We start from the raw sequence: 13,094 nt of genomic DNA, 5'->3' as shown, positions 1-13,094 counted from the left end.
CCGTGAAACGTGGTAGTGCCAGCGTCGTGTTGTGGGGATGCTTTTCTTCAGCAGGGACAGGGAAGCTGGTCAGAGTTGATAGAAAGATGGATAGAGCCAAATACAGGGCACTCTTGGAAGAAAACCTGTTAAAGTCTGCAAAAGACTTGAGAATGGGGTGGAGGTTCACCTTTCAGCAGGATAAAGACCTTAAAAACATACAGCAAGATCTACAATGGAATTATTTTGAACAAAGCATATTCATGTGTTAGAATAGACAAAAGTCCAGACGTAAATCCATTTGAGAATCTGTGGCAAGACTTGAAAATTGCTGTTCGCAGACGCTCTCCATCCATTCTGATAGAGCTGGAGCTATTTTGCAAAGAATGGGCAAAAATTTCACTCTCTAGATCTGCAAGGCTAGTAGAGACATACCCAAAAAGATTAGCAGCTGTAATAGCAGCCAAAGGTGGTTCTACAAAGTACTGACTCGGGGGGTTGAATACCAATGCATGCCACACTTCTCAGATATTTGTAAAAAAAAATTGAAAACCATTTATCATTGTCCTTCCACTTTACAATTATGTGCCATTTTGTGTTGGTCTATCACATAACATCCCAATAAAATACATTTACGTTTTTGGTTGTAACATAACAAAATGTGGAAAATTTCAAGGGGTATGAATACTTTTTCAAGGCACTGTAACATACATTTTTAGCACTTCTCGACTATCCAAAAAAGGTAAAAAAAAATGGTAAGCTTAGTTTTAATTATAAAGTTGCACTGAACAGTTATCTGTTCATGTAAGGTTATTCTCTAGTGTATCTACAGTAAATTTTATTAGTACAGAAAATGGTCCCCTCTCCTTTGGCTTAGTTGTCAGAAACAAAACATATTTCTAGAAGAAACATACAGTATAATATGAAAGAAAAATAATTATATGGATTCAAACCTAGTGTATGCATGCTTACATAGTGACCTTTATGAATGCCAATGACAAGAACGTTCTCAGAGATTTTTTGCTTTAGCTCACTGTAGATCAGTGTTGAAATTGTACATACCTTTCCATTTCTCTGATGATGTCAGGCAGAAGTTCTTTCATATCTTTAGAACATTTAAACTTTTTTCCAAATGGGATATCAGAAATCACAACATCAATGCTTCCTGACAGCACTGGAATATCTACAGCATATAAAACAATGTTTTATGTACAATTCTGCAGGTAACAAAGATTTCAACCATTTTGGGTTTGATCCATTAAAAAATCTCAAAACGTGGAATACTTACATACACCATATTGTCAAAAGTATTGCGATGCCTGCCTTTACACACACATGAACTCTAATGGTATCCCAGTCTAATGCTGGCCATATACTATAAGAAAAATCGGCCAAAATTCGGTCATTTAGACAGTTCGTTTTTTGGCCAGTTAATGGGCACAAAATCGATCATTGGGACGTTTTTGAGCCGAAAAACTAAGGACAAGTGTGGAAATTTTCTGCCGAACGAACGATAAATTGAAAGGTTAAGGTGTTTCCCGTCTGAACTGTTTGCACTAGGTATACAGTCAGGTCCATAAATATTGGGACATCTACACAATTCTAATCTTTTTGGCTCTATACACCACCACAATGGATTTAAAATGAAACGAACAAGATGTGCTTTAACTACAGACTTTCAGCCTTAATTTGAGGGTATTTACATCCAAATCAGGTGAACAGTGTAGGAATTGCAACAGTTTGTATATGTGCCTCCCACTTTTTAAGTGACCAAAAGTAATGGGACAATTGTCTGCTCAGCTGTTCCATGGCCAGGTGTGTTATTCCCTCATTATCCTATTTACAAGGAGCAGATAAAAGGTCCAGAGTTAATTTCAAGTGTGCCATTTGCATTTGGAATCTGTTGCTGTCAACTCTCAATATGAGATCCAAAGAGCTGTCACTATCAGTGAAACAAGCCATCATTAGGCTGAAAAAAACAAAACAAACCCATCAGAGATAGCAAAAACATTAGGTGTGGCCAAATCAACTGTTTGGAACATCCTTAAAAAGAAAGAACGCACCGGTGAGCTCAGCAACACCAAAAGACCCGGAAGACCAAGGAAAACAACTGTGGTGGATGACCAAAGAATTCTTTCCCTGGTGAAGAAAACACCCTTCACAACAGTTGGCCAGATCAAGAACATTCTCCAGGAGGTAGGTTTACGTGTGTCAAAGTGAATACAGAGGGTTCACCACAAGATGTAAACCATTGGTGAGCCTCAAAAACAGGAAGGCAAAATTAGAGTTTGCCAAACAACATCTAAAAAAGCCTTCACAATTCTGGAACAACATCCTGTGGACAGATGAGACCAAGATCAACTTGTACCAGAGTGATGGGAAGAGAAGAGTATGGAGAAGGAAAGGAACTGCTCATGATCCAAAGCATACCATCTCATCAGTGAAGCATGGTGGTGGTAGTGTCATGGCGTGGGCATGTATGGCTGCCAAAGAACTGGTTCTCTTGTATTTATTGATGATGTGACTGCTGACAGAAGCAGCAGGATGAATTCTGAAGTGTTTCAGGCAATATTATCTGCTCATATCCAGCAAAATGCTTCAGAACTCATTGGACGGCGCTTCACAGTGCAGATGGATGACCCGAAGCATACTGCGAAAGCATCCAAAGACTTTAAGGGAAAGAAGTGAAATGTTATGCAATGACCAAGTCAATCACCTGACCTGAATCCGACTGAGCATGCATTTCACTTGCTGAAGACAAAACTGAAGGGAAAATGCCGCGAGAACAAGCAGGAACTGAAGACAGTTGCAGTAGAGGCCTGGCAGAGCATCACCAGGGATGAAACCCAGCGTCTGGTGATATCTATGCGTTCCAGACATCAGGCTGTAATTGACTGAAAAGGATTTGCAACCAAGTATTAAAAAGTGAAAGTTTGATGGATGATTGTTAATCTGTCCCATTACTTTTGGTCACTTAAAAAGTGGGAGGCACATATACAAACTGTTGTAATTCCTACACCTTCACCTGACTTGGATGTAAATACCCTCAAGTTAAAGCTGAAAGTTTGCAGTTAAAGCACATCTTGTTCGTTTCATTTCAAATCCATTGTGGTGTATAGAGCCAAAAAGATTAGAATTGTGTCGATGTCCCAATATTTATGGACCTGACTGTATGTAAAAAAAAAAAACTAACAAAAAATGTATTCATTTATGTCCACTAAATGATTTATTGGTCATTACATGATGGCACTATAGTTTGCTCTCACGGCCGAATGTTCGTTTTTCGAAAATGGGTTCGGCCGACTTTTCATATAGTGTATGGCCAGCATTAGTCCGTAGGGCTCAATATTAAATTGGTCCACCCTTTGCAGCTATAACAGCTTCAACTCTTCTGGGAAAGCTGTCCACAAGGTTTAGGAGAGTGTCTACGGGAATGTTTGACCATTGTTCAAAAAGGGCATTTGTGAGGTCAGGCACTGATGTTGGACGAGAAGGCCTGGCTCGCAGTCTCTGCTCTAATTCATCCCAAAAGGTGTTCTATTGAGTTGAGGTCAGGACTCTGCAGGCTAGTCAAGTTCCTCCACCCCAAACTTGCTCATTCATGTCTTTATGGACCTTGCTTTGTGCACTGGTGCGCAGTCATGCAAGAACAGGAAAGGGCCACCCCCAAACTGTTCTCACAAAGTTGGGCGCATGAAATTGTCCAAAATGTCTTGGTATGCTGACGCCTTAAGAGTTCCCTTCACTTGAACTAAAGGGCCAAGCCCAACCCCTGAAAAAAAAAAAAAAAAAAAAACACACCATAATCCCCTCTCCACCAAATAACTTTTGACATTATAGTGTATTTACTTCAAGAAAATACTGACTGACAGTGAATAGAAACATATGCAAGATCAAGCATTTTCCATAACAATGTGTTCATAAGCCTTAAAAAACAAACAGATATTATATATGGCTGCTAAAATCACTACATCAGTAGGATACAGAGGGTTTGTCTTGGATTGCAATAGATACTTTATCAAGCCAGAAGCAATTACCAAAAAAAATACAAAACACCGACTTAAACATATATGAGATTTTTTTATGGCACTGAAACAATTCTAAGTCGTTTCTTTATTAAATGCCCATTTAAAAGATGTAGTTTTACTTTACATATACAGCAAAAAATATTGATGTTTCTCTTCTCCAGAAAGGCTACACTGTCATTTTCCTCTACATGTTTCGCCATGAACAGCTTCATTAAGAGGAGTGTTACCAAGTATTGGTAATCCACATCAATAAAAGACATCTACAGTGCCTTGCAAAAGTATTCACCCCCTTGGCATTTTTCGTGTTTTGTTGCCTTACAACCTGGAATTAACATGGATTGTTTGAGGATTTGCATTACCATATTTATCGGCGTATAACACGCACTTTTTTCCCCTTAAAATCAGGGGAAAATCGCAGGTGCGTGTTATACACCGATCACCTGCGATCCGGAGCTGTCACATCTTCAAAATCGCTGACCACGATTTGAAAATGGCGCCGCCGGCGCTGAAATACACAGAGCCGGTCCTCGGCGGCTCTCGTTCACTTTTGGCTCCACTCGTAGTCCCGAGCGGAGCTATCCGAACCTACTCGGCTAGGTTCGGATAGCTCCGCTCGGGACTACGAGTGGAGCCGAAAGTGAACGAGAGCCGCCGGGAAGAGCCGAGGACCGGCTCTGTGTATTTCGGCGCCGGCGGCGCCATTTTCAAATCGCGGTCGGCGATTTTGAAGCCCAGGATGGCAGGGATAGAGGATCGAAGGCTGCACTGGGGCAAGGCTGCACTGGGGAAGGCTGCACTGACAAGGCTCCACTGGGGAAGGCTGCACTGGCAAGGCTGCACTGGGGAAGGCTGCACTGGGGAAGGCTGCACTGGGGAAGGCTGCACTGGGGAAGGCTGCACTGGGGAAGGCTGCACTGGCAAGGCTGCACTGACAAGGCTGCACTGACAAGGCTGCACTGGGGAAGGCTGCACTGACAAGGCTGCACTGACAAGGCTGCACTGGGGCAAGGCTGCACTGGGGCAAGGCTGCACTGGGGCAAGGCTGCAATGATGGGCATTTAAATGTAAGTTTTTTTCCCTTCAACTTCCCTCCTAAAAGTTTTTTTTTCCTTAAAATTCCCTCCTAAATTGGGGTGCGTGTTATACGCCGATAAATACGGTATTTAATTTACATGCCCACAACTTTGCTTCACAATAAAAAAAACAAAAACAACAAAAAACAAACATCTTCAAACAACAAATAGGACAAAATAACAGAAAAAGTCAATGTGCATAACTATTCACCCCCCTAAAGTCAATACTTTGTAGAGCCACCTTTTGCGGCTATCACAGCTCCAGGTCGCTTTGAATAAGTCTCTATGAGCTTGCCACATCTTACCACTGGGATTTCACTGGAAGCCATGCATGCCCATGCCATCACAATGCCTCCACCATGTTTTACAAATGACGTTGTGTGCTTTGGATCATGAGCTGTCTCAAGCCGATGCCACACTTTTTTCTTCTGTCATTCTGGTACAGATTAATCTTAGTTTCATCCATCCAAAGAATGGTTTTCCAGAACTGGTCTGGCTTTTTTAGATGTTTTTTGGCAAAGTTGAATCTGGCTTTTCTATTCCTCAGGAATAGCACCAGAGGGTTGCACCTTGTGGTGAACCCTCTGCATTTGTTCTCGTGAAGTCTTCTCTTGATTGTAGACTTTGACAATGATACGCCCACCTCCTGGAGAATGTCCTGCACTTGTCTGGATGTTGTGAATGGGTCTTTCTTTGCCATAGAGAGGATCCTGCGATCATCCATCACTGCTGTCTTTCAAGGACGTCTAGGCCTTTTTATGTTGCTGAGCTTACCAGTGTGTTCTTCTTTCCTCAGAATGTACCAAACTGTTAATTTGGCCACTCCTAATGTTGCTGCTATCTCTCTGATGGTTTTTTGAAGCCTTACATTGGCCTATTTTACCTGCATGGACAGCTCCTTCAAACGCATGATGTAGGTTCACAGCAATAGATTCCAAATGCAAATACCACACTTAAAATCAACTCCAGACCTTTTACCTGCTTAATTGATTTAGAAATAAGGAGTAGCCCACACCTGGCCAGCTTTTGATTCAATTGTCCAATTACTTTTGGTCCCTTGAAAAAGGGGGGTGGCTATTAAGAGCTGTAATTCCTAAACCCTTCCTCTGAATTGGATGTACATACCCTCAAATTAAACTTGAGTGTGTGCTCTTTCAGCCCATATCCATTATATAACTATAGCGTGAATATGTTTTGGTAAATACCTAAAAAAACTTAAATTGTGCCTGTGTCCAAATATATATGGACCTAACTATTTGCTGAAGCAGAGCATCAATTCTGTTTTTTTTTTTTTTTAATTCTCAGAGGGACGAAAATCTTTTTCAGGAGAAAACCAATCATAAATTGGCCATTCTATTTGTTCATGAATGGGAAAAAACACATTTTGACTTGCTTGTCCGTTCCTTATCTTGGGGTACAGTACTGAACACAGGCTTGGTATTCATGGACCCTGGGTTATAGGCTGGTATCGTCAGATGATGGGACACTGGCAAAACTTTTGAGGGGGTCATGCTCCCTGGGTGAGTCACTATAACCCTACCCCACTGAGAGTTCTCATTTCTTAGCAAGCAATGCAGAGTTACACATGAACAGAAGTGTACTGTACTCAAAAATATTGAATTTCCAAGTAGATCAAAATTATTTTGATCTTAACAGTACAGGGCAAGATGCAAGCTGGATATTCATAGACCTTGGGACATTCCCAAGAAATGAATGAGAAGGGAGGGCAACAACAACGTTAACAAAACTGTACTAAAAGGTCCAACAATAACAACGTCAACAAACCCAACTCAGAGTGCTGCTGCAAGAAACTTGTAGCCAAAAGCTGCATACGCAGATGGGACGTCCACTTGGTAGATCTTGGAAAAGGCATGAATAGAAGACCAGATGACAGTTTTACAGTGCCGGGCTTGTTGTCAGAATGTCCAGGAACTTCCTACTGAACTGCTGAAGGGGGCAAGTATTAGTACAGGAGGTGCTTTATTCTTTAGAGTGTAAGCTCTTGAGATCAGCTGTTTTATCTACCTAACAATGGTGGCTCTTGAAGCAGGATGCCCCTTGCAAATCCTGAGGGTAGGATAAATAGGGAATCAATCTTCCTGATAGCAGCTACAGCTTCTAGGTACATGCTAATGGCTCTGACCACATCCAGACAGTGAAGAACAATCTCCTTAGGGTGCTTGGGAAATGGACACAAAAAGGGTAGGACTGTCTGTGGTAATGTGGAAGACTGACACTATCTTAGGAAGAAAGGAGAATCTTGGGCACAAGACTACTTTGCCCTTGTGAAGAATAAGGAACTGTTCCTAAGGTCTCATGAACACTGAACGTTATAAAAAGTCAGTAAAGTTAGCTGTAGAAAGCTGTAGCTGTAGAGTGAGTTTTCAGCGGTTTTTATGTTTGTAGTGTTTTTCAGCGTTTTTAGCAAAACTATATTCCCATAAAAGCTTATGGCTCAAAAACGCTGATAAACGACGAATAGCCAAGTTTTTCAGTGTTTTTTTGACGTTTATAAGCCGTTTTCAGCTTTTTTTTCAGAGTTAGTGTGTTTTTACAGCTAAAAAACTCCTCTCAAAACCCACTAGTTCTGGGTTTTTTCTAGCTAGAAAACGCCCCTGCCAAAAACTGCTCCTAAAAGCCTATGTGTGCAAGGACACATAGGATAACATGCTGGGGAGTTTATTGACTGCAGAAAAAACATCTGAAGCCAAAAACAGCAGCTGTAAAAACGTCTAGTGTGCACGAGGCCTTACAAGAAAGAGCCACTAATGTAGAGACATGTTTGATAAACATGATAGCCTCCAAGAAGGCTACCTTGCAGCAAAAGTCATCCAAGTGGGGTTCCCTGATAGGTTCAAAGGGTGGTTTCTGCAGGACAGAGGTCCCAAGGAAGTAAGGGGTGCTGTAAGGATGGTTTCATGTGAGATACACCTGGAAGAAAGGCCTTTACAAGGGAAAGAGAAGCCCTAGGTTTTTGGAAAAAATGCAGAAACCTATCCCTTAAGAGTACTTAAGGCCAAGTTCTGGTCAAGTCCCAATTGTGGGTAGACAAAAATGTGAGGTAAATAGTAATCTCTGGGGTTGAAGTGCCTGTGTTCACACCAAAGAAGTATATCCACGTACAATAGTATATCTTTCTTGAAGTGGCTTTCCTATCTTTTAGAAATGTGGGAATGAGAAACTCAAAGATCCCACTGTCCCTAAATACCTGGGCTTCAACAGCCAAGCTGTTAGAAGAAAGGTTCAGTTTTAAACATGTTACATCCGTATTTAGAGTGTAACATGTTAAAACAGACCCCCCCTCTCTCCCTTAGCCCGCTTCCCTGTTACAATAGGGATTTTAAAGTGCACAGCATCAATCAGCATAGCAATAGTCTCTTTACATTTTGGAAAGATGTGTACCAGCTGTATCATCCCTATCAGATGCCTTGGAGGGTAAGCATTCTTCCTCAGCAGATACCCTTCCTCTGGTGCCGTGTTTGTATCAAGGACATCAAAAAAAGAAGTAGGAGCGAAGGTAATAGGGGCATGGCCGTGACCCAGGTACTCTAATGGCTTAACAAGACCAGAAATTCTGCCCATGAACTCATATAAGCTCATTAGGCAGGAAGGATGAGGCAGGCATGGTTGAAAGGCTGAGCTGAGTGTCCACAGGAGGGCTTAGAGTAAGAATTCAGGTAACCTTCAGAGGAGAGAGTACCATGGCCCTTGAATTGATGCAACACAACTTCCAATAGAGCTAAAAAGCTGATCGAGCGCTATTGAGCCCATCAGATCTCTTAGCTTTCCAATTATGGTTTGCCATGTATGTGAATAAATGTCCCCCAAAGGACTACTCGTGACCTCCACAACAATGGTGCAGGGAGAAGATGCCTTGATGCAAGCACCTGTAGGCCGCTGCAATCCATCTTCAGTAAGAGTAAACTGCTATTTATGTGCCTGCAGGGATGAGAATCAAGAGATGTTGCTTGGCCACGGTCCTGAATCCAAAGAGGAGGCCAGGCATGCACACACAGTAAATAGAAAAAGAAATCACAATTATGGCACAAAATTAATTTATATACGTCCTGGATCAGGATTACAGCCACCATGTCCCCCAGCCTCAGCTTGCGTTCCATAATTGCCTACTGCATCTGCCTTACTCCAGCAGATTTCTGGTGCCGCTCTGCCATCTCCAGCTGCCTTCCTGCCAACCAGACCGTTGCATCCATCCTGTCTCTTTGTGATATGATGATTTACCCGCTACATGCAGTGAAGGTATTTTAACCCCTTTTCTCCCCTTGTCCCAATGAAAATCTACACTTAGCCCCCTTTCACACAGGCTTTCTGATCAGGTCCGCCTGTAATTTTTTCAGGTGGACCTAATTGGACCTTGCAGTCTCCTCTATGGAGCGGTGGATGTCAGCACTGACATGTCCACTGACATCCGCCGCTATCCAGTCATCCTCTCTTTGTTTTATCTGTTTACATGCACACAGTAACCTTCCTCAAAGCAAGGTGGTGCATGTGAAAAATATGCTTGAGGCACCGCAGACATAATGCAACACTACAGGGGTGAAGGCACAATGCTACCATGCCACCATCAGGTGCCCTCAGGCAGGACAGACAAAACAGACATGAAAGCCAGGCCCTCCTGGAATGTCTGACCAGAAGCATGGACAGCAGTCTCAGAACAACCCATTATTTTAACTGATTACAAGGATTTGCAAGTAATGGATGAAAAAAAATGGTTACTGACCATAGATAAATACCTTAAGTATATATACATGGATTAGATTCCCAAGCCTATTTTTGGTACCAACATCTTACAATTAGGGATGAGCTTTGTGTTCGAGTTGACCCCATGTTCGACTCGAACATCGTCTGTTCGCCCGTTCGCCGGATTGCGAACGATATGGGCCGTTCGCGCCAAATTCGTGTGGCGCGTCACGGCCCATAATTCACTGCGGCATCGCAGTGCATTGCTGGCTGATGATTGGCCAAGCATGTACTATGACCCGCATGCTTGGCCAATCACAGCGCCGTCTGTAGAGAGAGCTGTAATTGACCAAAGCCAGGGTGGCTTTGGCCAATTATGGCTCAGGGGGTTTAGTACACGCCCCACACTATATAAGGCCGCCTGCACGGCGGCCCTGTGTAGTGTGTTCCGGCGTTGAGAGACAGAGACAGAGAGACCATGTCATTTGATTTAAGATAGATAGATTAGGCAGGACAGTCAGTTAGCTGCACTTACAGTGTATTGTGTATATATATATGCATCCCAGGTGTTGTGTGTGTGTGTGTGTGTATATATATATATATATATATACACACACACTGTATTCAGTTTAGCTAGATCCGTTCCTGTTATTATCTTCCTACTGACAGGCAGGCTTGTGTTGTTACAGTATTTACAGCTACCTGAAGAAAATTGCTGGTGTTCTTCTGATCCTATTAGTACCACAGTCAGGCAGCTAGACTATTTACAGTTAGTGCAGTGCGTCCTCCTGAGAGCCCATTCACACAGGGGCAACTTTGGATCCGACTTCAAGTCGCCCCAAGTCGCCCCTAGTCGCCTCAAGTCGCGCTACACGAAAAAATCAATGTAAGTGAATGGATCTGTCTTAATGCACACTACTGCAGTCGCTCCGACTTCAGAAAAGGTTCCTGTACTACTTCAATCCGACTTGAAGGCAACTTGTACCCATTGATTTCAATGGAAGTTGCCTCCAAGTCTGATCACTGCTTATACTGAGGCAACTTTACAGGAAGCAGAAAAGAAACAGAAAGTCATTTCCTCCACTAAACAGCCAGCCCCCTCCTTCTCACACACAGCTGATAAGCTCTGATTAGCCACTTGTAAAGTTCCCTGTCCTGGAGGCGACTTCAAGTTGTGTTGTAAGTTGCCCCAAGTCGTGCTGTGATTCATACTCAAGTCGTGTCCAAGTTGCTTCCCAAAGTCGTGCTGGAAGTCGTGTTGCCCCTGTGTGAATGGGCTGTCACAGTGTTCAGCTAAAGCTACAAGTTAGTGTAGTGCGACCTCTGAACGGTGTTCAGCTAAAGCTACAAGTTAGTGTAGTGCACAGTGTTCAGCTAAAGCTACAAGTTAGTGTACTGTGTCCTCCTCACAGTGTTCAGCTAAAGCTACAAGTTAGTGTAGTGCGACCTCTGCACAGTGTTCAGCTAAAGCTACAAGTTAGTGTAGTGCATCCTCTGAACAGTGCTCAGCTAAAGCTACAAGTTAGTGTAGTGCGACCTCTGCATAATGTTCAGCTAAAGCTACCTGTAGAAGGTTGGTGGTGTTTTCCTGATCCTATCACTACCGCAGGCAGCTACATTATTTACACGTTAGTCTAGTGCGACCTCTGCACAGTGTTCAGCTAAAGCTACCTGGAGAAGGTTGGTGGTGTTTTCCTGATCCTATCACTACCGCAGGCAGCTACATTATTTTAACGTTGGTGTAGTGCGTCCTCTGCACAGTGTTCATCTAAAGCTACCTGTAGAAGATTGGTGGTGTTCTCATACTACAGGCAGGCAGTTGATTTTGCTAGCTGCAGTATCAGTATATATATATATATATATATATATATATATATATATATATATATATATATATATATATATATATATATATATATCTATCTATCTATATATAGATATATATATCCCAGCTTAGTGCAGCTACATCTCACTGCAGGCCATTAGTATGTCTGGAAGGCCAACAAGGAGAGGTAGACAGTCACAAGCCAATAAAAGAGGGCAAGCAGGCTCTGTGTCTAGAGGCAACAGTGCTGGTCGTGGAGACGGTGCATCCTCATCGGCACGTGGCTGTGGGACACGCTTGGCCTTTTTTTCGGCAGCTGGCCGCGTTGAGCCGCAACATGCGGAAGACTTGGTCGAGTAGATGACCAAGCCGTCCTCATCCTCTCTCACCCATGCTCAGGGTACTTTGTCTGGCAAAGCAGCTGCCAATGTGGCCTCTTCCCTCGGCTCAATGGCATCAGTGACTCCTTCTCTAGCCCCACCATGTTCTCCTGAGGAGTCCCTCGAACTGTTTGACCACAGTGTTGGGTACATGCTCCAGGAGGATGCCCAGAGTTTAGAAGGCTCTGATGATGATACTGAGCTAGATGAAGGCAGTAACGTGAGCATGGACAGAGGGGGTGCCCAAGAAGGACAGCAATCTGGCAGTCATGCTCCCCCTGCTGCAGCATACTGCCAGGTTTGCTCCAGTGATGAGGAGGGAGGGGATGATGAGGTCACTGACTCAACGTGGGTGCCTGATGAGAGGAGGAGGAGGAGGAGGCACATCACCAACGAGGCAGGATGCCCTCCAGGGGCCAGCCTAAGGGCAGCACACTGACTGCATCACACCGCAAAGCTCCGCATGTGCAGGGCGCTGCTGTCTCTGCGTGTTATTCCAAAAGTTCTTTGGTGTGGGCCTTTTTTGAGATGAGTGCATCAGATCGCACCGCTGCTATTTGCAACATATGTCTCAAGCGTATCTCGCGTGGCCAAAACATCTCCCGCTTGGGCACCACATGCTTGACCAGACATATGTTGACCTGCCATGCAGTTCGTTGGCAAGCGTATCTAAAAGACCCACACCAAAGAACAAAGAGGACCTTTCCCTGCTCCTCATCAGCTGAGATCTCCAACCCCACTATACCTTCAGTCCTCTCTGAGACCTGCACTGAGAGAAATGATGGTGTAGAATTAGGTGTGTCACAGCCAAGTACTTGTGGGCAATCTGCTTTCGGTACACCGACGTCAGATTGTACCAGGCAAATTTCCCTGCCCCAGCTGCTGCACCGCCTAAAGAAGTTCGCTCCCAGCCATCCACATGCCCAGCGGTTGAATGCTAGCTTGGCAAAATTGCTAGCACTTCAACTGCTACCTTTTCAGTTGGTAGACTCTGCCCCCTTCCATGAGTTTGTGGAACGTGCGGTTCCTCAGTGGCAGGTACCCAAATGCCACTTTTTCTCACAGAAGTCGATTCCAGCTCTCTACCGGCATGTGGAAGGCAATGTCCATG

General features: G+C 43.7%; 1 protein-coding gene across 6 annotated transcripts in view; it reads right to left on the bottom strand.

The window, feature by feature from the left end:
- Positions 1-13,094, bottom strand: part of THUMPD2 (THUMP domain 2 tRNA and snRNA guanosine methyltransferase) — a 571,516-nt gene that overhangs the window by 57,400 nt on the left and 501,022 nt on the right. For 5 of the 6 annotated variants that reach the window (XM_073627644.1, XM_073627643.1, XM_073627645.1 and 2 more), the window contains one exon: positions 1,042-1,162. The exons of the other annotated variant lie outside the window; for it this stretch is intronic. In XM_073627644.1, coding sequence (XP_073483745.1) covers positions 1,042-1,162 — 121 coding nt within the window. The remainder of the gene's footprint in view (positions 1-1,041; positions 1,163-13,094) is intronic. 6 annotated transcript variants of the gene reach the window in all.

The sequence above is a fragment of the Aquarana catesbeiana genome, linkage group LG04 (genome assembly GCF_042186555.1).
Source record: "Aquarana catesbeiana isolate 2022-GZ linkage group LG04, ASM4218655v1, whole genome shotgun sequence".
In the NCBI taxonomy this organism is placed as follows: domain Eukaryota; kingdom Metazoa; phylum Chordata; class Amphibia; order Anura; family Ranidae; genus Aquarana; species Aquarana catesbeiana.
Note: the sequence above shows the minus strand (reverse complement) of the source record. Positions and strands in the feature narration are given on the sequence as shown.